Source organism: Lissotriton vulgaris, chromosome 12, assembly GCF_964263255.1.
Source record: "Lissotriton vulgaris chromosome 12, aLisVul1.2, whole genome shotgun sequence".
In the NCBI taxonomy this organism is placed as follows: Eukaryota; Metazoa; Chordata; class Amphibia; order Caudata; family Salamandridae; genus Lissotriton; species Lissotriton vulgaris.
In genome coordinates, this window is record NC_141700.1 from 104,531,353 (window position 1) to 104,557,152 (window position 25,800).

Genomic DNA, 25,800 nt, shown 5'->3' on the forward strand with positions numbered 1-25,800 from the left:
GGGTGGACTGTTCCAGTGGGGGGAGTGGCTGGGGGGAATGCCAGGACCCACATAAAGCTGGACCAGTTCAATAGGGGCGGAGGGATATCAGTACCCAGGATTCAGGGCCCAGGAGTCAAGGCAGGCTCAACTGGTCCAAAGGGAGAAAAAGGATGTCCGGAATTATGCCTCAAATTGAAGGCATGCGTGATAATGTAAGCACGCCTAGGTCACTACGCACCAGCATCATGAAGGGGGCACCATTTTCCCTGATTTCTTTTTTTATTTACAGATACAAGATGATGGATGCCACATGGATCAGTAAATTAAAAAACTAAAAATGTACACAAAAGTACTTTATGCACCTCAGAGAGGTGCGGGCAGCAAATAGCCCATGTCTGGCTCTCTAAAATATAAAAAAATGTTAAAGGTCTGCGAGGGTTGTGGGCCCACAAAACAGCAGATTGTTGGCAGCAGCAGAGCATGGGAGGGGTTAAAATGAAGTAAAAATAAAGGTAAGTTGTGGGAGAGTGGAAATGAAGCATACGAGAAAGGAAACAATACAGAGGGTGGTGGGTGAAGCACACAATGGACACTGGGTCAAGGGGAGAAGCACGCAAGGGAGATTGCAACATGGAACACAGGGTTACAGAAGAAGCATACTAACAAGAGAAAATAACATGGAGGGGAGGAAGAGAAGCACACTAGGAAAACAGCTGGAAAACACATGCACTCATGAAATGCATAAGCACAAAGTTTCCTAAAAGTGAGCAGCCAATTAGAAGCCTGATAAAGAGGCTATGCTACAGGACAGGTATCAACAGAAGACAACAAGCATTTACAATGCAATGGTCTCGGCATCATTAAAGGTAGAGCTATTGGCATTGCTCATGACATTTCTTTTTTTTTCTTTAAATCATAAATAAATGGCATTGTCATTTACATTGCCAATACACAGCACTCTGCACTCAACAGCACACACCACTCTGCACGCACTACTCTGCATTCTGCACACTCACTCTGCACGCACTACTCTGCATTCTGCACACTCACTCTGCACGCACTACTCTGCATTCTGCACACTCACTCTGCACTCACTACTCTGTATTCTGCACACTCTACTCTGCACGCACTACTCTGCATTCTGCACACTCACTCTGCACGCACTACTCTGCATTCTGCACACTCACTCTGCACGCACTACTCTGCATTCTGCACACTCACTCTGCACGCACTACTCTGCATTCTGCACACTCACTCTGCACGCACTACTCTGCATTCTGCACACTCACTCTGCACGCACTACTCTGCATTCTGCACTCACTACTCTGCATTCTGCACTCACTACTCTGCATTCTGCACTCACTACTCTGCATTCTGCACTCACTACTCTGCATTCTGCACTCACTACTCTGCATTCTGCACTCACTACTCTGCATTCTGCACACTCTACTCTGCACGCACTACTCTGCATTCTGCACACTCACTCTGCACTCACTACTCTGCATTCTGCACACTCTACTCTGCACGCACTACTCTGCATTCTGCACTCACTACTCTGCACTCTGCACTCACTACTCTGCACTCTGCACTCACTACTCTGCACTCTGCACTCACTACTCTGCACTCTGCACTCACTACTCTGCACTCTGCACTCACTACTCTGCACTCTGCACTCACTACTCTGCACTCACTACTCTGCATTCTGCACTCACTACTCTGCATTCTGCACACTCTACTCTGCACTCACTAATCTGCATTCTGCACGCACTACTCTGCACTCACCACTCTGCACTCACCACTCTGCACTCACCACTCTGCACTCACCACTCTGCACTCACCACTCTGCACTCACCACTCTGCACTCACCACTCTGCACTCACTACTCACTACTCTGCACTCACTACTCACTACTCTGCACTCACTACTCTGCACTCACTACTCTGCACGCACTACTCTGCACGCACTACTCTGCACGCACTACTCACTACTCTGCACTCACTACTCTGCACGCACTACTCTGCACGCACTACTCACTACTCACTACTCTGCACGCACTACTCTGCACTCACTACTCTGCACGCACTACTCTGCACGCACTACTCTGCACGCACTACTCTGCACGCACTACTCACTACTCTGCACGCACTACTCTGCACGCACTACTCTGCACTCACTACTCTGCACTCACTACTCTGCACGCACTACTCACTACTCTGCACTCACTACTCTGCACGCACTACTCTGCACGCACTACTCACTACTCACTACTCTGCACGCACTACTCTGCACTCACTACTCTGCACGCACTACTCTGCACGCACTACTCTGCACGCACTACTCACTACTCTGCACACTCTACTCTGCACGCACTACTCTGCATTCTGCACTCACTACTCTGCATTCTGCACTCACTACTCTGCATTCTGCACTCACTACTCTGCATTCTGCACTCACTACTCTGCATTCTGCACTCACTACTCTGCATTCTGCACACTCTACTCTGCACTCACTAATCTGCATTCTGCACGCACTACTCTGCACTCACCACTCTGCACTCACCACTCTGCACTCACCACTCTGCACTCACCACTCTGCACTCACCACTCTGCACTCACCACTCTGCACTCACTACTCACCACTCTGCACTCACTACTCACCACTCTGCACTCACTACTCACTACTCTGCACTCACTACTCTGCACGCACTACTCTGCACGCACTACTCTGCACGCACTACTCACTACTCTGCACTCACTACTCTGCACGCACTACTCTGCACGCACTACTCACTACTCACTACTCTGCACGCACTACTCTGCACGCACTACTCTGCACGCACTACTCACTACTCTGCACGCACTACTCTGCACGCACTACTCTGCACTCACTACTCTGCACGCACTACTCTGCACGCACTACTCACTACTCTGCACGCACTACTCTGCACGCACTACTCTGCACTCACTACTCTGCACTCACTACTCTGCACGCACTACTCACTACTCTGCACTCACTACTCTGCACTCACTACTCTGCACTCACTACTCTGCACTCACTACTCTGCACTCACTACTCTGCACTCACTACTCACTACTCTGCACTCACTACTCTGCACTCACTACTCACTACTCTGCACTCACTACTAACTACTCTGCACTCACTACTCTGCACTCACTACTCACTACTCTGCACTCACTACTCACTACTCTGCACTTACTACTCTGCACTCACTACTCTGCATCTAGCCGAGACCTAAAAACTCCACACATATTGCTTAACAAGATCCCTGCACTCCAGGCTTAACCCATTATTGATGGTACCTTCACTCAGTAAGGCTCCAACTCGGGGGAACTCCTTTCTGTCTAAGAAGCTAAAGTGTGGAATTCAATTCACTGCTCGAATAAGAAGATTGACAATCGCCCCCAATTCCGAAAAGCACTTCGGACTTGCTTCTCCCCACCTCTGATAACACAAGCTACTGACCCGATACTCAAACAAACGGCAAGCGTAAATGCATGGCTGCATCTCCTCTCACACACACCGCAACCTTCCACATGTATGCGCCATGAGATAAGCCGAACCCTATTTGGAGCATGATTTCGAAACTCATGCACCTCAACCAATCTCTCCCACATAGGACTGTACCTAGGGTAGAACCAGATGTGAGCAGTGTACTTTGATATTCAATACACTGACTGACTCCGCTAGCCCCTCATATGTCAGGAGCCTGGTCCATAACTTTACCGATCTCACTGCACTAAATCCTTACTTAATGACGTTATTCATCCTCCAGTCCAGGCGATGAGCATTGTTCTGTAAATGAGCAGGTTCTCTGTTACATCTCAGATGTCCAATTTACATAATTCTAAAATCAGTCAGCCACCTCCTGTCAGCAGCAACAAGTACAACCACCACACACAGCGCTTCTGCACATTCTAAAGCATTTGGCGCCCTTCAAATAGTGTATTTAAAGAAAATGATAAGTTCCTCTTTGGAGACTCACGGAGCTGCAGATAAAATTATTTGAGAATCCTGTTGCTGGCAATGCACCGTAAAACCCCAGTTCGCAACTATGTGTCAGGAAAAAAACTTGAGAGACCTTACCTAATAAATATTTCACCACCAACCACGAACAAATGCAATGCAAAGCCTAGTTTTACACAGTTGCACTGGTTCAAAGTGATATGAAATGCCAGCACCTTTCGTAAACATCCTCTCTCTGGGAGAATAAAGCCCAAACCACCTCCATAAATTGTCTTTAACATCTATGCATTGTTAACCGCGGCTACTTGCCGGCCCAGGCTATTGCGCTTGAATGGTCCATTAGCCACTAATATAGTCAGCACAATGCCTACCTGCCTACGCACCTGTGCCTGGGGCACTGGGCAGGTGGGGGCACTGTACCCGGAAAAAGAACCCTCACCCCTATCAACTGCTACAGGACTTTTGGGGAGAGGGGAGCCGGACAGAAGGACAGCGACGCGCACCGTACCTGGGGTATGGCCGGCGGTGGTCTCAGGAGGCAGCCGCTAGCCGCTTCGAAATCCTCCGCGGTCCCCCTCACCCAAAGTCGCCCTTCAAATGTAAGGAGCCGGAGGACCCGTGCAGGACAGCACCTACTTCCGGTTTGGCCGGCAATGCTTCCGGGTCGCCGCAGGCAGCGCGGCGGCCCGCCCTGCACGGGGAAGGGAGGCAGCTTTCGAGGAGGACAGCACCTGGCCGCGAGCGCGTTCTCGTGCGCGTGGCCTTAACAAATCGGCGCGCGCGGCCAGTGCTGTCCTCCTGGGAAGCTGAGCCGCTAACAATAAGGTCTCTGGCGAGAGCGAGCTTCGCTCGCTTCTAGCCGAGACCTAAAAAAGTTGGGGCAAGAAAAGCAATCAAATATGAAGCAAACAGAGCCTATCAATGGCAAACAACGAGCAGCCTTGTCCGGCAAACTCAACCTACCACACTCCAACGTGGAAAAGAGAAAAAATGGCAAAAAAAAATACCACTGTTCGTTCACAGATGCCAACCCTACACAAACTGCAAAATCGGACATAAAAGGAGCACAATGGTCTTCCCGTAAGAGTCACCCCTAAGATGTGCAACGGACATATCTTACAGAACCTACAAAAATATACTCATCAACCTGGACTCTGCAAATGAGAAAGACGAGAAACTTCCAGAAACGCATCCGCAGATGCTGAGGCACAACAAGGTGATACAAGTGGCATTAAGGAGCTATACTGATACTGGGAATGTATCAGACACCTAGCGCAATATAAATCCAACATCACCAAAGAGCTCTTGGTATGATAAATAGAGATGTAGGGAGGGCCCGGGAATTTTTCGGATCTTAAAAAAGTATACACAATTTGATGTGTTGACATCCACTGAAACAGAATTGAATATACCAGCAAACATGTAAAATAGTATACCAATAAAATGACAATTTTTTCAGGCATTCACGAAGGTCGACCAGATACTTTTTCTTACTGTCCGGTTTGCTACAACCGCACAAAAATACTCCAAAAACATAGCAATTAAAACATATGTCAAGATGCATTTTACATGTGCGACTAAGAGGGAGCAGCCATTTTGATCCGGCTAGGCCACGGTTTTCACTGCAGACGAGCCCTTGTTTGCCTTCTCACGAGTAAACCTCCGATTGTATTGCTTTGTTGCCTCCAAAGAAGTTAACAGTGAGCCTGTCCGCGCACTCGGGATCCCCCAGCTGGGGAGGCACGCTAGCCCCGGGCTAACAAGTGAAGTGTTTTTCGAAGATGGCGCCCTGCGAGCCGGTGCACGCAGTGCGTGTGTCGGCCTCATTTGGATGAGATTCAGGTGTGCTGTGGTTTGTTTGCCCACGAGGGGTCGAGGCGCACAGTGCGAGCACACATGATGTTTTGGGCGCGGCTGGGTGGTGTTTTGGGGCGCGTGTCTCCCTCGGGGATGCTATATCTGAGGTCTTGGCAACACTCCGAGTTAGGAGGTTCAATCCTTGAGGGCAGAGAAGAGGCCTCGCTGTTTTGTTCAGTTTATTTCTTGCCAAGGCTACTAGAAATATGCGGCAGTAGTGGACTAACAATGTGGCAACGTTGACTACATTTCGTGGCAACCAAAGGCAAATTATTAAGCATATTATGAAGTTAAAGGCAAATCTGTCCACAACTTTTGTAGCATTATCTAGCTAGTTTAGCCTTTTAACACAAATTGCTATAACATTTTTTTCAAAGTGCTATATAAAGTCTATAGATTTCATGATAACGAAAAACTATATATAATTCACAAATTCTACTCCAACTACTATTCACAATATATTTTTTTGGCTTGCATGGAATAAGAGGAATGCCATTGTATTAGAAAAAATCCTAATATCCGAGAGTAAAATAGAGGGTAAAAAAATACTATGTTCCACTCAGTTAAACAAGCCGATACGTACCACGTTTTGTAACTCAAGGTGTCTCACTTATTCAATGCACCCTAATTGCGCACTGTAATGGGGCACATTTTGTGGCAGTATGCACAATTTTATTATATTCGGTCGGGTGTTAACCAGAACCTTTTGATTTTACTAAAATTGTATGAATAATATACATACAGCACATGGCTGAGGGTCAGTCAACTTCAGGCGTTAGCTAACTTCGGTGAGTGGCCGTATTCTGCCATTTCACAAGGAGCATATACATACACAAGGCAGTTCCATTCACTGCCGGAGACTATGGTGTGTTTTCTGAGACCAAACAAATATTTTCCTTTTAGCCAATGATCTTGATTGATGACGGGCATGGCCTTTCCCGCCCCAACAATAACATTTGCAAAAAAAACATGGCCAAAGAAAGCAAGCCTAGACAAACCTAGAAGGCTGGCAGCCAACACCCGACGTACAGCCTTTGCCAATGCTCGGTACGCTTATCACTGAACAGAGAAAGGTTTCACCATATTATTACAAGTTTAACACCTTAAAACAGCAGTCCGTTACTGAAAGGTGACCAGCATTTTTTTAAACGGGGTGTCACTGTGCAGCAACACATGTGTGGGGTGTTAGTATTTTTTGGGCTAAAATCTGCAAATGACGTAGATGAAAAATAAGGGTTCCTGTTTTCTGTTTTTACTGATTTTTACAGATAAATACAGACAGAAAACCATTTATTTTCCTGTGTGTATTTATTTTTAAATGTGGATAAAAACGGAAATTGGGTTGTTTTTGAGTGATTCTATATGCTGTCAATCATGTCTGCCAGGAAAATAGCTGTGTGGATTGATAGGCAAGGGGATTAAAAAAGTATAGAGATTTTAGTAAATAGCCTTAAACAGCAGTAGATTTGCACGACCTTGATACTAAAATGTACATATTTTCTTAGAAGTGTATATTTTACCATCTGAGTGTGTATTTATCATTGAAACATGTCAGGTGATCAGGCAGGAGTGCACATTAACTGGTTAAATAAATGCAGAAATATACACATTGCATCTTAATTTTTTCACAAAACCTAAAATAAATACGAATAAATAAAGGTAAAATTAGCAAAAAATAAATATGGATAAATACAGATGGAAATCACAAAAGTATAAATACCATAAAACCGGGAGCCCTAATAAAAATTACATGGCAAATGTGGTAACTCCATAGTTATGCCCAAAATGCAGCAGACACTCCTAATTCCAGTCTCCCCGACTATAAAACATTGCATATGTGTCTCAATAATGTTTCAATTTAGGACTCGAGTCACCGGTTCTTAGAAAGAGATGCCACATGTCTGGTATCCTAATAAAGCTTGACTGGCTCTTGAAATAACTGATGCTTAGAGTTCAGTGTCTATGTGAAAAGCAAAACCCAAAATGTCAGGATAAAGAAGGAATAATCCTTGCAACCCTCTACTAATTATCTTGCTATAGACAAAACCCCTAACCCATCCATCTATAGGGATGCTGATCCTATCCAGAAAAAAGTATCATCTGTTTAAATCTGTGAATAAAGCATTCAACAGCTGCAAGGTGACCAATGAACTTTTGTAACATATCAGACGCTACGGTGCACCACGTGGGCAGCAATTATAATTTATCTGTTTAAAGAAAGGCATTTTTTCCATTATCTGCAAATCCTGCAAGCGATCGTGGATTATTTGGGCAGTATGTCAAATGTATATTTGCACAGATGGCTCTGGCCACAGAACCGTGCTTTTCAGGTGGCTGGTGTTAGAGACTGGCTTCATAGCAAGTATCATTGTGTTTGTAGCACTCACTGACAAAGTTACCAGTTGACTTCCGGTCAGCTACCCTGACTTCTTTTTCAAGTCATGGGGTTACTTTTAATACATCTGCACTCTAGGAGATATAGTCTCGGTTAACACATCTGATCTGTAAAAGGAAAGCCCACTTCAGAAAAGGTGGTGTCCCATCTTGTCGCCTTAACACTGGTGTCCAAGTGGAGAAGTGAGTTTGCATTTCTACGTGCCCAACACAAACTCTACAAAACAGTGAATTTGGGGTTTATGTAGAGTGTGCAAGGACACAGAACCATCGACATCCGAGAAAAGCTCACAGGCCATTGTGCTGGCCCCAAATACGAGTCTCAAACGCTGGTGCAAGAGTGCAAAGTGCACTGTGCATGTGTTTACACAATGATATTCACAGCTGAGCATACACAACTGGGTGCGAGCACACAATCACACTAGCTCAAACAGAACCAACTGTGGATAAAGACCCTTAGAAAATACCCCAAGGCTGTTCACACAGGTCAGCAAACACGTTGACAAGGTTTTTACAAACAGCAGAGTAAACTTTCCCACCCTGGCTCATAAAAGGCCTTCTCATGGGGTTGCCTCAGCCTCCCAATAGGGTCACTGGGTCTCACAACTCCACCTTCACCTGAATGTGAACAGCAGCTCCGCGATTGTTCCTTATCCGTGACAAATCGTGCACCTTCCTGATTGGGGCTGATAAGTTCTCATATTGTAGTCACCTATATTACCGAAAAGTACTGGCCATAACGTAACCAAGTACCATGATGAAAAGCTGTTTTCCTAACGTAGCCCTTGGCAGCACTGAAAACTGGGGGACCTACTGTAGTCTGCAAAAATGGTCATAAAGGAGCCAAATGGTATCGATGGATGGAAGCCATCTATAGTACTGAATGTACTGGCCACATTGTACAGTATTCATCTAAATCACAGACCCTTTGGTAGCCGCCTATGGGACAGGAAGTACTGGTAGTACTGTACCGCACAATGGTACTGGCCATACCGGAGGCACTCATGGCACTTAAAGGAACAGGGCATCCTGAGGCCACCAAGCAAACAAACGTGCTAGTCCGTACAGTACATCCAATGGTGCTCGTCGCACCATGAGAATGGAAAGCATTAGCGATACATAAACGAAGAGCCCATGGCAATGGTCATTATGTGGCTTCCTAGAGTACTGCAAAGTACTTCAACACACAAAGTAATGGGTGGAAGGCTTTCAAATGTCTGGGCCAATGGCAATCACTTTGCCCACATTTCATGCATCATGTTTTTACCCACTATGCTACTCCAGACAGGGACCAGCCATTTGCCAATCGGGCAACTCATCCCAAACTGCCAGGCCAGGTCCTTACTAGATGCTAACTTTGCTCCAAAGGAGGGAAGAGTAAAGAATCACTGAGTTCAGCTCAAAAATTCAGTTGCCCTAAATTCTAATTTCTAAATTCTCATGAATTCAAACACCCAAAACTAGGCGCAGAAAACATAAATGGAAAGAAAAACTCAAGATCTTGGAGATTGCAAACACATTCTAGGTGAAGAGAAGCTGTACTGCGCTTCCCTCACCTCAAATAAGTTTTCCATTAAGCAGTAACTGTACCTGTGTCCACCCAGAAGAAAGCCAGCCATGTTTTTTGTGCACCCCCTTCCATTCCCACACCACCATCACAACCACAAAACAGTCAGAGGAAAGAGGAGGGTCTTAGTAAGGTTTCTGATCGGATTTTATCCTTAGGGTGGCACTGAGAAGCAGGGAAACTGGAGTACTTATGCAGATGCTACCAGACTTACATCTCTATGTTGCCTAGTTAGACAACTAGGGGTTTGAATACCCTTTGGTAGCAGAAAGAGACAGTTCACTATTCTCTGAAGGAAAAACTAAGACCGATCGTATGTATAGTATTGGCCCACTTGACACCACAAGGCACATGTTGGCTAACTATCTAGAAAAAAGTGGCAAAGTAGTAGAGACTTGTAGAACAGCTCTCGTTGGTTACTAGAGGTTTATGACTCTTTTAGTTTTAAGCTTTTAATCATCTCGAAGTCTCATCTCAAACGGTTTCGTGAAGTTTTCACAACTTAGCAAATTACATTTTAAATGATTGTGGGATAGCAAAGGCATGCTGCTTAACGGTTGGCTTTCATTTTATGTACTCTTAAGATGGCAGAGCTTGGACATCACAGCCTCAATAGTTAGGCTAGACATTTTCTACAATGTCAACAACACTGCCGAATGACACCACGCACCAACGCCATTCTACACCATTATGATGGTGCAGAACTAAATTACAAAAATACTCTCAAGATGGCGCTTTTTTTGTCATGACAATACCTGTTGCTACTTTAGACAATTTAATGACGGAATGGGTATATTACAATAACGTATTTCACACACTCAGAACGTTCCAATCCAATATTCAGAGTGTAGCCATGAACCGATGCTCTCTAAAACCTGCACAAACTCACACCAGGAAGCGTTGTAACTAGTACTGTTCACGAGGTCTAGCTAGGCACTACAATTAGATTTTAAAATGTCACGGGGTTCAAATACCTTTCAAAACCTGCACACTTTTTTTCTCCAAAACTGTCAATTTTTTGGGTTGACAAACCTTGTTAGAGTGCAGATCTGTCAAATAAAAATAAGACACAAACTGATTTGCAGAATGCTAGGTCAACCGACCGGTATAAGGTACAGACTTCAAACATTTAAGGTCTTCTACTGTGTTACATGAGACAGTCATCAAATCTGTACATTAACTAACTAACCACCTGAATGATTAATAGAGGTTCTTGGTGGTCAAAATGCATGCAATCTCTATAAAATGGTGGGCAAAGCCTTAACAAAACAAATACGAAATGAATCTCTTCATCTTAACATAAGGAGCTGAGGCAGCCACATTTAAAGATGTAAATAATTAATTCGTGGAACACTGCTTCACTCCCGGCGGTGCAACTCATTCTAATTCTAAGAGTAGTTTGCCCGAGATGCTGTCTCACAATTGTATGGCCATTTTTGTTGTACTTTTTTTGTAAATCCTTTTCCACACAAAGCGATGTATTCTAACGTAGTGCAAAACATCTGCAGGCTTTACACACAATGTCATGCATGAAAGACAAATACCCATTGGCTCTCAAAGAAGAACCATCATTTATTGTACAACAATTTGAGAATATGAACTTTTTTAAACGAAAATAGTTTCTGCAAAGAATATGTCCTACCTAATGTTCACACTTGTTGAGCAATATATATATATATATTTTTAAAGAAGTGCCTTCTAAAATTGCCTACAACAGTATATCTATAAGGCGCAAACTCAGCTCCTGAAATTGTTTCAATCAAGCGGAAATACCTCCTCTTAGTATCGAGAATTATATCCTATGTGGCAATATTAGCAGCATATGCACAAGGGCTTCTTCGAAGGATGTCTCTCCCCCGTCTTCATATTTACGTGTAGCACTAGTACAGCACGTTTTATTTATTTATTTTGTGTTCTTATACCGCACTCTGGTCAGCGCATGGACATCTATAACGTAAGAAAATAAGTGAAATGAGTTATCCAAGTAGGGAGAAGGATCTGTCTCTCAAATGACCTGGTGGCAGGATCATAGGGGTATGGTTAGGAAGGGGCAATGTTAGGAGACAATACACAGGGTAGGACTGTTTATTAAAATGCTTGGTGACTGAAGAGAGAGGGTAGGGAGCTGTGGGCAGTGGCAAGTTGGCTAGAAGTGGCACCTAAAGGACAATCCTGAGCAGGAAGGGGAAAAGACAAGTTCAGGGGAGGCGGAGCAAATGCCCAGGACAAGAGTAGGACAGCAGGAATGGGATTAGAAATGGGTGGAGAAAGAAACTCTGAGGGGTCTTCCGTGCACCAAGCTTACCATTTGCAGGGAAGCATGTTGGAGTATGTTACTCTGTTCTTTATCCCCAATCCATGGTACAGAAACAGACATTTGGTGCCATCATACCAATATTTCTGGAATACTGCTTATGGTACACTTTAAATCAGAGATTTGACACTTCTCTCCTCCGTACAGAAACACACATCAAAAGTTAGGGCAACATTTGGTTACTAGTAAAAACGGACTTTAATTACTACAGTCATATCCAGTTAATTAAGCCAAAAAGCCAACCAGGACAGAGTCCCCAGTGCCTTGATGTCTAATTTTAGGAGACCGTTTAATTCAGATATCCTTCCTTTACAGGCCCACATATTTGCCTATTAATCTGACAATATAAACATGATTTACCAGAAAATGTATAAAGATTATTGTTTATCGTTCTTGATCAACTAAAATGAAAAACAGAGTAGAAATCATATCTCAAGTTTAGAAGGTTTCTGGGACAGAGGACGACAATCGAGAAGACATGAAGATAATAAGTCAAAATAATCTTGTTTCTGGAACTTTATCGCCATGATGTGGTCAACATCATATACAATAATCAAAGGAATGTTACTTTGGAGTACGTTAAGTCTGTTCAGAATGTGGGAGGAAGGAAGGGTACTCTAGATAAACAGCAGCAGGTGTGATGCAGGGATCTAGCCTCTGGTATCCGTGTGCCATCCAATCTAACAAGTAAGATCGCTCGAAGAGATGACCATTGGGCGGTATCCTGTCACTGTTACCAGCAGTTACTTTGCACCAAAACTACTTGATCATTTCAAAAGTCTCAAATTTACAAAATCAATCTGTCTTGCAAATCAGTAACCTTCAGTTCAAATCAAGAACTCAGAACTTTAGACCTCTGCTCAACAAGTCCTTTTTCGCTGCTTTGATCTGCTCCTGAAGCTCTTTCGCTGCATCTTCACAGTCGTTAAAGGTAGCCAGACGGTAGCCAATAGTTGCCAGGGAGTAGCTGCCGAAAGCCACAAGCAGGTACACTGGGAGAGGCCAAATCACTTGCTTGTAGGTCTGTGGTAAGTCTAGCCCCAAGAGATCAAAGTTCAAGGTGACCCAGGTTGTTCCAAGCAGGGTCAGCCCAAACAGCCATTGTGTCAGTTTGGTCATGGTGATGACAGAGGTGTGCACCAACACTATCCAATCCTTGTTATAAGACTGGAACAAAAAGGGAAAACAAACAAGAACGGGTGAGCAACTGAGGAAGATCAAATTCCTTTTTCAAAGGTCTTGACATTTTTATCACTGGCTAGTAAAGTAAAGTATATAAAAGTTTCTTTCGGAAAATTCATTCCATAAAACTTACACAGAATTAAATAATGATTTAAGTGTAATGTTACAAAATTGTTAAGACTAATTGTGATCACTTTAAGACCTACCATAGCATAACTCTCTTTAAAAACAATAAAATCACAAGATGGCTCTCTTTAAAAAGAAACAAAAAGTGGAGCAGGTCCAGTAACCCCTCCTAAAAAACAGAGTCAGACATGTGCAAAGGAGGCAAACTGTATAAGCAGCCCATTTTGGCCTGAGTTAGAGTTTAAGACCTATAGCTTTCCTTAATAACCCGGTCATTAATAAAAATGTGCTTAGAGCAAAGACAATGTAAATAGTTGTGCTGTCTTTCTAGATTGTCATTCCCTCCTGGTATCTCCGACAGCCATAGTACAAACAGACTGGGGGTATCTATTTCCCTCTAGGCTTTGTGTATGCTGGGCAGAAGAATAATAGATGGTGTATTGATTCATTCGCAGATAACGTACACATAGTGCATACGGATGACTGAACAAAGCTCTTGTTTGAATTCCATAGGGCAGTAAATGACCCCAGCTCCAGTGTATCATAGCAACATTCTATTTAGATATAAGGATTTTGCTAGTTGCTGGATAGGGAGGTCAAGAAAGGTTTCATAAAATGGGTGGTCCTTGATAGACAAAAATCGGTCTGTCAGCCTACCAAGAGAGGAACTGCGAGAAAGACTAGTGTATATGTGCTCCCAGAATCGTTTTTTAGGTCTCGCCTGTCGATGCGCATGCGCATCGAGCAAGCAAGACTATGGGGGCTTATCCACTCTTTATCCACTGCAAGGAATCGTGGCGATTCCTTGCAGTGCCCGTGACTTTTAAGCTCAATGCGCATGCGCATTGAGCTTAAAAGCGCGTGCACGTCTGTCTTGTTTTACCCGCCCCGCCCCCTCCCCTTCCCGCCGTGTCGCATTTCTCCTCCCCCCTCCCCTCTCTTCCCTCCGTCTTGTTTGGTTGTTTATTTTACCCGCTCCGCCCCCTCCCCTTCCCGCCGTGTCGCATTTCTCCTCCCCCCTCCCCTCTCTTCCCTCCGTCTTGTTTGGTTGTTTATTTTACCCGCTCCGCCCCCTCCCCTTCCCGCCGTGTCGCATTTCTCCTCCCCCCTCCCCTCTCTTCCCTCCGTCTTGTTTGTTTATTTTTTTTTTAAATCCCCACTTCCCCCCTACCCCCCATCAATGCCAACACTGACGCCGTGCTAAAGCCCGCTCTCCCTGCTCCGCCCCCTGCTCCGGCCGAGACGCATTTCTCCCATTGCAACGCAGTGTGTAGGCTTTACTCTGACACTGTACTACAGTCTGGTGACTGGAATGTCCTGTGCTTTCATTACTGTGAAACAGTTCTGCAACCTAGTGACTGCCATGCAGTGTGCAGACATGACCGTGACGCTATTCTGTAGTGTGGTGACTTTCATGCGGTGTGCTTTCATTACTGCATCGAGGTCCTGCAGTCCGGTGCCTGGCATACGGTGTGTCGGCGTTACCTTGAGGCTGTTCTGTAGTGCGATGACTTTCATGCAATGGGCTTTCATTACTCTCACACATTTTTTGCATTGTGGTAACTGCCGCGCAGTGTGCGGGTGTTGGTCTCATGCAGTACTGCACTTAAGAGAAGAGTGTGCTGTGTGTAGGCATTACCCCAATGCTGTTCTGGAGGCTGGTGGTTGGTTGGCATACATTGTGTATGCTTTTCTCTCATGCAGTCCCGCAGTTTAGTGAACAGCATGCTGTGGAGGCATTACCCAGAGGCTGTTCTGCAGGCTGGTGACTGGCAGGCAGTTTGCAGAAGTTACTCGTGCATTTCTGTAGTTTAGTGAACAGTATGCTGTGTGTAGGCAGCATTACTCTGTGGCTCTTCTGCGGAATGCTGACTGGCAGGCACTGTGCATGCATAACTATCATGCAGTTCGGCAGTTTAGTGAACCGTATGCTGTGTGAAGGCTGCCTTACGCCGAGGCCGTGTTATGCAGGCTGCTGCTGCTGACTGACGGCACGCTCGTGCTTTTATTACTGGCGCGCGGTTCTGTAGTCCGGTGAATGGCATGCAGTGCGCATGCGCTGCCCTGGGCCTGTTTTGGGTCACCGGCTGTGTTCCCACGAAGCCGCGCGCCTGCGCTCCCGCTCAGCTCCGTGCCCCGGAGCGCGCACTGCTGTGTCTGTGGCGCGCACACATCACCAAAAGCATTCGCGCTGCCGCTGCATTTAGCAAGTGCTTCCTCTTGCTAAATGCCTTTTGCTTTCTAGAGTGCGGCTGTGGAAGCACAAATCTGCCCGCAGCCACGCTTTAGAAAACAAAAGAAATGCAGCACCAAACACAGCGTGTGATTTTAGAATCACTTAAAAGCCCACGCTGTGTTTCTAAGCTTACACCACAATCGTCAGGGCATGAATAGGGAGCAGTTAGGTAGTGCACACAAACTCATGAATCCCCAGAAAGGATAGTACCCAGTTCCCCGGTGCTCCTATTTATTACCTATTAAATGGTAATTTGTCAACTTCACTACTCGCTGACAGTGCTTTGTCTCGCACGTACACAGGGCGAAGTCAGCAACACACAATAAAATACATGTGTAAAATGGCACACAATGTAATTTTTTTTTAAAACACTACCTGGACCATTTCTGTATTACACCCCAGGTATGTTGGGAAGAGTTTTGTGAAGATCCGCGTGTTAAAATTAGTTCATTTTATGTTTACTTTCTGCACGAAAGAGTAGTGAATTTAGCGCTCGGAATTCAGATTGGCGCTGCGACGTGCGAGGTAACTAACACTAGCGCTGCAGGGCTAAAGTGCATAACCGGGAGACTTTCTGGTGAAAGCACGTAACTGTCTAAGAGAAAATTAAACTGTGTATCTGTAGACTTTGCCCTCTGACCCAGAGCAGAGAGCTATATAAACCTTGTGATTATCAATAGCCTACCATTAAATCTGGACCCGAACCTAGTAGGCAGACAATAATTTTCCAGCGGCAGGAGGATGTGGTCCCCACACACACACCACCCAGTGGTGCCGAGCTCAAGGGGGATGTCTGTACAAGTTGGAGTAGAGTGAGAGGAGGTCCCCATAGCAGCGCTGACTGAGGACTGTGTCACTGTCCCATGCTCAGTAACGGCAAAGAAGAAGAACTGCGGCCAAACAAAAGAGAAAAATCCGTAAGATGGAAGGAAGAATGTGCACTGTGAGAGGGAGAAAGAAGGTGATGAATGGCACCGGGTATTGAGAAAAGGCAGACCCGCAAGGCATGTAGAGGATGGGGAGACAGATAAGAGGCAAAAAGCAGTGATGGATAGAGGTTCAGGAGAAAACGGCAGGGTACGTAGATGTGGTGACATAACAAGCATAAGGATAAATCAATAGGGCGCAAAAATGACCATACAGGGCAATAAAAGCAACCAGCACCCTAAAGAAAGAAACCATGCAAGAGTGATCATCTTACATAGCGCTACTATGTACAGTGCCCAAGAGACACAGAGCCAGTAATCAGCTCCGTGCCATCATGACCCATTCAGCACCTATACTCCAAAACATTGATCTACCAGCCCAAGCCACGATCATCACCTGTACAAAGGATAGCTGAAAGGATCAGCTCTGAAAATGTCTTTGGCAGATCCACATTTATTAACTGGGACACTGAATACATTAGACTTTGTAGATGAAGTGCTGCAATTATATTTTTCAGTATTTAAGGTAATGAGGGGGCTAAGGAGAGCCCCATGTCAAACCCGTGCCCGCTGTCCATTATAACTCTATCTTACAACTGCCCCAAGTGCACCTCTTTTCCTTCCAGAGCAGGGGGTGCAAATAGTAACTGTAAATGGAGAACGGGAATGGGATAAATGGGAGAAAGATAAGATTATGAGTGAAATGGAAGGGCATGTGCGTAAATGGTGCATGCTTTATATGCCTTTGAGAATGGGAGAGTGTAAAAGGATCTATGCAGATGGAAGACAGAAAGATGGAGTCTGTGGGGATGGGAGAGAAGTAGTGATGGGGACTGTGGTGACACAGTGCGTGCGTCGAAGAGGGAGCAATAGGGACTTTTAGGATGGAGAGAGAGAAAGAGTATGTGAGGAAGAGAAGAAGTGGAAGGGTCTGTGAGGCTGGGGAAGGTTGTAATACGAGGATAGGAGAGAGCAGGGAGACTGTGGGGTTTGGAGAGTAGGTGAGGTAAAGGGGGTGAACTTGGGAATGGATTTTGATGGTTAGAAATCACTTGGTAAGCATGGTAAATATTAAACAAGAACACAGCAGCAGTGGGGCATGTCTGCTATCACTGGTGTAAAAGGTGCGGAGGCACCAGGGTCCATGAGGATGAGGGGTCTAGTTTTATGCCCTGCCACTTTCAAATTCCACCAGCCACACTAGGGGGCCTCCATCAAGGACTATCCCTGGCAGTGCTATCATGGGCAAACAAATGCCCCCAAGAAGGAGATCACAACAACAGGGCCCCCACATCCAGTCTCTGAACTCCTGGGGGGAACAGCACTGATCTGGGAGAGACCACGCTGGGACCCCCCCATCCGCTTGATACCCCAACGCAGATTCCCACCAGCGTGCAGTGCAGCTGCCAACAGTAGAATGGCTCAAATGGTTAGAGCGGCAGACCTTGATGCAGAACTCAGGCCCGGGACCAGGGTTCGATTCCTGCCTCGTCGGGTCTCGGGCTCATAAATTCCTCTGACCTGATATTCTCGCCTCAGCGCCTATTTCTAATCATGGGCCCCACGCTGCAACTCTGGGCAATAGCTTGCTTAATCTCCACAACGGCCCCCAACTGCGCTGGGGATGCCTGGTTTCACCATGGGGGTGTCCAGGAGTGGACACTTCACAAGGAAAGCCAGGAAGGGTTCCTCAGCGCCCATCATGAGCTGAAATCATTATGAAAACTTGAACAAATGCACACAATCACCCCGCAGCCTAGCTCTATTAAGAAAAGGAATGCAGCAACATAGCTGCTAAGGTTTCAAATTGCTATGTGGGACGGTTTTAAACCTGCCTTAACACCGTTCACATCGATCTGTATGTGCGGAAACCCACCGTCTTTTCACTTTTTTCAGCAGAAGTTTGGAGTGATATTGAGCGCTGCACCCACACGTGCGCATGCTTACTGGCGCACACAGCCTTGGTTGCAGCGCACATAGACCTTACACCGCCGCACACAGAGGTAAAAAATTAGAGGGAACATTGGTCACCGGCCCTCAATGCTGCCTGCCTGTCTGCCTCATTCACGCTGCTCGCACTCCTCTGTGACAGCTCCTGAAACTCGCCGTTTGCCAGCTCTCCCTTCCTTCACACTAATAGTCCCGGAACAATTTTCACCCCTCGGTCTTGGACTGGCAAAAAGGAGCCTATAATACCCTTCGGCACTTCAGTGCGCGTGAGAAAACCCTCACCCTCACTCACCCACCCTCAACCCCTCACCCTCACTCACTCACCCTCAACCCCTCACCCTCACTCACCCTCACTCACCCTCACTCACCCTCAACCCCTCGACCCCTCCCCCTCAACCCCTCACCCTCACTCACCCTCAACCCCTCACTCACCCTCAACCCCTCACCCACCCTCACCCTGACCATCACTCACCCTCAACCCCTCACTCACCCTCAACCCCTCACTCACCCTCAACCCCTCACTCACCCTCACTCACCCTCACTCTCACTCATCCTCACTCACCCTCAACCCCTCACCCTCACCCTCACCCCTCACTCACCCTCACCCTCACTCACCCTCACTCAGCCTCACTCAGCCTCACCCTCACTCACCCTCACCCTCACTCACCCTCAACCCCAACCCCTCACCCTCAACCCCTCACTCACCCTCACTCTCACTCATCCTCACTCACCCTCAACCCCTCACCCTCACTCACCCTCAACCCCTCACCCTCAACCCCTCACTCATCCTCACTCAACCACCCTCAACCTCACTCACCCTCAACCCCTCAACCCCTCACCCTCACTCACTCACCCTCAACCCCTCACCCTCAACCCCTCACTCACCCTCACTCTCACTCATCCTCACTCACCCTCAACCCCTCACCCTCACTCACCCTCACTCACCCTCACTCACCCTCACTCACCCTCAACCCCTCACTCACCCTCACTCTCACTCACCCTCACTCACCCTCAACCCCTCACCCTCACTCACTCACCCTCAACCCCTCACCCTCAACCCCTCACTCACCCTCACTCTCACTCATCCTCACTCAACCACCCTCAACCTCACTCACCCTCAACCCCTCACCCTCACTCACTCACCCTCAACCCCTCACCCTCAAACCCTCACCCTCACTCACTCACCCTCAACCCCTCACTCTCACTCACTCACCCTCACTCAACCACCCTCAACCTCACTCACCCTCAACCCCTCAACCCCTCACCCTCACTCACTCACCCTCAACCCCTCACCCTCACCCTCACTCACCCTCAACCCCTCACCCTCACTCACTCACTCTCACTCACTCACCACCATCACTCACCCTCAACCCCTCACTCACCCTCAACCCCTCACTCACCCTCAACCCCTCACTCACCCTCACTCTCACTCATCCTCACTCACCCTCAACCCCTCACCCTCACTCACCCTCACTCACCCTCACTCACCCTCACTCACCCTCAACCCCTCACTCACCCTCACTCTCACTCACCCTCACTCACCCTCAACCCCTCACCCTCACTCACTCACCCTCAACCCCTCACCCTCAACCCCTCACTCACCCTCACTCTCACTCATCCTCACTCAACCACCCTCAACCTCACTCACCCTCAACCCCTCACCCTCACTCACTCACCCTCAACCCCTCACCCTCAAACCCTCACCCTCACTCACCCACCCTCAACCCCTCACCCTCACTCACTCACCCTCAACCCCTCACTCTCACTCACTCACCCTCACCCCCTCCCCCTTGACCCCTCACCCTCACTCCCCCTCAACCCCTCACTCACCCTCAACCCCTCACCCTCAACCCCTCACTCACCCTCACTCTCACTCATCCTCACTCACCCTCAACCCCTCACCCTCACTCACCCTCACCCTCACTCACTCACCCTCAACCCCTCACCCTCAACCCCTCACTCACCCTCACTCTCACTCACCCTCACTCAGCCTCAACTACACCCCCTCATCCTCACTCACCCAAAACCCCTCACTCACCCTCACTCACCCTCAACACCTCACTCACCCTCAACCTCACTCACCCTCAACACCTCACCCTCAACCCCTCACTCACCCTCACTCACCCTCACCCTCAACCCCTCACCCTCAACCCCTCACCCTCCCTCACCTTCACCCTCACCCTCACTCACACCCTCACTCAGTGCAATAGTTCTCAGACCATTTCAGTTAGAGCTTTTAGAAATGTTTATGGCTTTTTTTATTTGTAATACTTTAGCATTGGCTACAGGAAACAAAAATGCTAAACATTTACAAAAAAAACCCATAAACAATTCTAAAAGCACTAACTCTAATGGTGCGAGACCTATTGCATTTCCAATGCTTGTTTTAGCAGCAGTTTAGAAGAAGCCTCCAACGAGGCAGGATCAGACCAAAATGATCCGAGGTCCAATTTTTCAAACCACTGGGTGATGTGTTCGAACCAGGGAAAAGTCAGGGCTTTGTTGAGGACCAACAATTGGCTAGTGTTTCCACTAGAGGAGGGTAAAATGTACTTTATGGCCATCTAAGGTACAACAGTAACATGTAATTTGTATAATGTGGGAGGGCAACATTAACAGTTGATCAATGGGGGAAACGGTGGGATACCTATACACAGTGCATTGTCTTTGCAGAACATTTTGCAGGAAAATGTGCCACGTCTCATCTACCAGACAAAACAAGCAAACAACACACACACGTGCTATCATAACAAATAGTCCTTTAGGTTACTTAGTAGCTCCTTTAAACTATAATAACATTTATGATGAAAAACACTAGGTCATTCTCCGCTGTCTCTGTTTGAAAGATCTACACGGTCTCAAAGCGGTTTCCATTGTCATAGTTATTATTACATATCAAAACGCCCATTCCTAAGTAACCACATCCTAAAAAAAGAACATTTAGATCGCAATAAATATCTGTTAGATCACAATAAATATCCTGTCACCTCTAAGGTATGTCCATGATGTGCTCAATTAGAGATTTAGTCTATCATTCAAAGTTGCAGTGTAAAAGCAAATTCAATTTTATTATTACCATATAGTAAATCTTCCCCGTACCAACAGTCACAAGTTAAATCCCATGGGACGGTGAATTACTGTGTGGCACCGATTTTTCCAGATGTAAAACCACACAAAATTCCCGACTGTGTGCTCCCCTTTTTAGAATAAAAGTGCAAAGAGGACTAGCAGCAGTGTTTCATGTGATTTTGGTGTGCAGAATTCCTGCATGGTAAAATCAGTTCTGATATTCCCTGACCCTGAAAAAACTTGGGACTCACTCAGGTGGAGTGAAATTCCATTAGGTAATGCTGCTCTGCCTGACTAGTAACGAGGGCCTAAGAGATGTAACAAGGAAAGAAAAGTGGAAGGGCTTTCACAAGTCGTAACACAGTGCAGCCAAGCACAAGGCTGGCTCAACACAGAGGATGACCACTGGGATAAATCCTACCCCTCCCCAAAGAATATCTCATGGCGCCCCTCCATAGCTCAAAGCAATCCACCTCTCCATGCCAGTAAGTGCCAGCCTTCCCCTAACCCAAAGGGCTATTGTATCAAGGATCCCCCCTCCCTGCCCCATGAACATCTCAACACAAAGGTACTTTCCCATGACCCCTCAATTCTGTCAGGGGTTCTGCAGCTTTGCCTGTGGTGTACTGCCACATGCTGTCAGGGATTCTAAAGCTTTACCTCCTGTGTACTGCTTGTATGTATGTATGTATGTATGTATGTATGTATGTATGTGTGTTCTTATATAGCGCTCGACTTACCCTAGGGTATCTCAGCGCTTGCCTTGGGAACCCGTCCTGGCTTTTCCCTGTGAGATAACCCGTACTGGGCATCCCCAAGGTGAAAGCCAGGCATCCCGCCGCAGGGGGCCGTTGTGGAGATTAAGCAAGCTAATGCCCAGAGTTGCAGAGTGTGAACCCATGATTGGAGTGGGCACCGAAGCGAGAATTATCGAGTTCGTGGACAATTGGGCTCAAGACCCTGCCGCGTCGGGAATTGAACCCTGGTCCCGGGTCTGACCTCTGCTTCCGGGTATGCCTCCTCTAACCAGTGAGCCACACTTCTCCACACGCTGTCAGAGATTCTACAACTTTACCTGTTGTGCACTGCCACTGTGTACTGCCACATGCTGTCAGGGATTCTGCAGCTTTACCTGTCGAGTACTGCCACACGCTGTCAGATATTCTGCAGCTTTACCTGCTGTGTACTACCCTATGCTGTCAGGAGTTCTGCAGCTTTACCTCCTGTGTACTGCCACATTCTATCAGGAACTCTACAGCTTTATCTGCTGTGCACTGTCACATGCTGTCAGGGGTTCTGCAGCTTTACCTGTGGTGTACTGCCACATGCTGTCAGGGATTCTGCAGCTTTACCTCCTGTGTACTGCCACACGCTGTCAGAGATTTTACAGCTTTACCTGTCAAGTACTGCCACATGCTGTCAGGGATTCTGCAGCTTTACCTGCAGTGTACTGCCACATGCAGCTTTACCAGCTGTGTATTGCCACATGCTGTCAGGGATTCTGCAGCTTTACCAGCTGTGTACTGCCACATGCTGTCAGAGATTCTGCAGCTTTACCTTCTGTGTACTGCCACATGCTGTCAGGGATTCTGCAGCTTTACCAGCTGTGTACTGCCACATGCTGTCAGGGGTTCTGCAGCTTTACCTCCTGTGTACTGCCACACGCTGCCAGAGATTCTGCAGCTGTACCTGCTGTGTACTGCCACATGCTGTCAGGGGTTCTGCAGCTTTACCTTCTGTGTATTGCCACATGCTGTCAGGGATTCTGCAGCTTTACCTGCAGTGTACTGTCACACGCTGCCAGAGATTCTGCAGCTGTACCTGCTGTGTACTGCCACATGCTGTCAGGGATCCTGCAGCTTTACCTGTCGAGTACTGCCACATGCTGTCAGGGATCCTGCAGCTTTACTTGTCGAGTACTGCCACATGCTGTCAGGGATTCTGCAGCTTTACCTCCTGTGTACTGCCACATACTGTCAGGGATTCTGCAGCTTTAACTGTTGTGTACTGCTACATTCTGTCAAGGATTCTGCAGATTTACCTGATGTGTGCTGCCACATGCTATCAGGAGTTCTGCAGCTTTACTCCCTGTGTGCTGTCACACGCGGTCGGAGATTCTACAGCTTTGCCTGATGTGTGCTGCCAAATGCTATCAGGGGTTTTGCAGCTTTACTCCCTGTGTACTGTCACATGCTATCAGGGACTCTGCAGCTTTACCTGTAATGTACCGTCACAAGCTGTCAGGGATTCTGCAGCTTTACCTCCTGTGTACTGCTACATGCTGACGGGGTTTCTGCAGCTTTACCTGCTGTGTACTGCCACATGCTGTCAGGGACTCTGCAGCTTTATCTGCTGTGTACTGCCACATGCAGCTTTACCTGCTGTGTACTGCCACATACTGTCAGGGATTCTGCAGCTTTACCTGTCGAGTACTGCCACATGCTGTCAGGGATTCTGCAGCTTTACCTGCTGTGTACTGCCACATTCTATCAGGAACTCTACAGCTTTATCTGCTGTGCACTGTCACATGCTGTCAGGGGTTCTGCAGCTTTACCTGCTGTGTACTGCCACATGCTGTCAGGGATTCTGCAGCTTTACCTCCTGTGTACTGTCACATGCTATCAGGGACTCTGCAGCTTTACCTGTAATGTACCGTCACAAGCTGTCAGGGATTCTGCAGCTTTACTCCCTGTGTACTCTCACATGCTGTCAGGGACTCTGCAGCTTTATCTGCTGTGTACTGCCACATGCTGACGGGGTTTCTGCAGCTTTACCTCCTGTGTACTGCCACATGCTGACGGGGTTTCTGCAGCTTTACCTCCTGTGTACTGTCACATGCTGTCAGGGATTCCGCAAATGTACCTACAGTGTGCTACCACATGCTTTCTAGGATTCTGCAGCTTTACCTCCTGTGTACTGTCACATGCTGTCAGGGATTCCGCAAATGTACCTACAGTGTGCTACCACATGCTTTCTAGGATTCTGCAGCTTTACCTCCTGTGTACTGTCACATGCTGTCAGGGATTCCGCAAATGTACCTACAGTGTGCTACCACATGCTTTCTAGGATTCTGCAGCTTTACATTTTGTGTACTGTCACATGCTATCAGCGACTCTGCGGCTTTACCTGCAATGTATTGTCACATGCTGTCTGGGATTCTGCTGCTTCACCTGTCGTATAATGCTGCATGCATGCGGTCAGGGCCGCTGCAGCTTTACCTGTCGTGCTCTGTCATATGCAGTGATTATGCGACTTTGCCTGGTATACACAGTAACACGATTTCAGAAATTCTGCATCTTTCTTTACGCGTTGTTAAGGATTACACTAGATTGCACAAGCCAGCCTGCCGTTTTAGCTAATTGTTTTCACGGCTTTATGCGGCCACACCCTTACAGATACTATGTACCTACCATATGTGGCATAAAGTACCATAACGTAATACGGATTTATGCTGCCATATAACAGGCTCACCCATTGAGTTTAAAAGGTCTTTAGAATACTGCCTGCAAAAAAGCCTCATCTCATGGTACATAAAGCGCCCCCTCCCCCGACACAAACAAGACAGATATCTTAAGTATGGTCTTAAGAGGAACCATGAGGCCCAAGGCCCATACGCCCCCGCAGTACCCACCTCCCTCCACACTACACCGGATCTCTGCCAGCGCCACCTCACTGCAGTGCTCGTCGCTCTCCTTTACGTCATAAATATGAGACGCCAGCCAGGGACAGATATTTCTATGTCTGGGTGGCCCAGGGCATGCCGGGAACTGTAGTGTTTTCCCTAAGCGTGACGAGTGTTGTTGTTGAAAGGTCACTGGCTCACGCCGGCGCCGTTGTCATGGCAATCCTGAGCCGCTGCCCTGCAGAGCGGTGCGTTCACATTCACATTCCTGCAAGGGACCAAAGCCAAGAAATTATAAATCCCCATGTGACTCTCCCGGGGAGCCAGCCACACCACGCGGACAACAACCGCCCTATTCAACGCCCGGCCTTAATCTCCCACACAACTCCCGAATTACACACCAGCGTTTCCAAAATCAGCCCTCCCACCTGAGGCAGGGACTGAGGCACAATGCAATGAAGAGGCAAGAGGTCAAATGAGCTGAACCGAGTTCCACTCATGTTTTACTTCCAACGATTCCAAGATAGTTCGTTTTTTCAGTTAAAGAACTTTCTTGAAGAGGCCCTGATGAGCAAGGAAGGCTTCCATCTG

The 25,800-nt window shown here is 47.1% G+C and overlaps 1 protein-coding gene across 1 annotated transcript; it reads right to left on the reverse strand.

Annotated features, from left to right (window-relative positions):
- Positions 1 to 11,337: 11,337 nt before the first annotated feature.
- On the reverse strand, positions 11,338 to 25,303 carry DPM3 (dolichyl-phosphate mannosyltransferase subunit 3, regulatory). Its single transcript, XM_086947387.1, has 2 exons — positions 25,219 to 25,303; positions 11,338 to 13,265 (listed from the first exon to the last, which is right to left on the reverse strand). The coding sequence occupies exon 2, from the start codon at positions 13,215 to 13,217 to the stop codon at positions 12,939 to 12,941; it is 279 nt and encodes a 92-aa protein (XP_086803513.1). The 5' UTR covers positions 13,218 to 13,265; positions 25,219 to 25,303; the 3' UTR covers positions 11,338 to 12,938.
- Positions 25,304 to 25,800: the final 497 nt, after the last annotated feature.

Excerpts from the sequence above, each read along its gene's own strand:
- DPM3 (XM_086947387.1), bottom strand. The coding sequence starts at position 13,217 with ATGACCAAACTGACACAATGGCTGTTTGGGCTGACCCTGCTTGGAACA.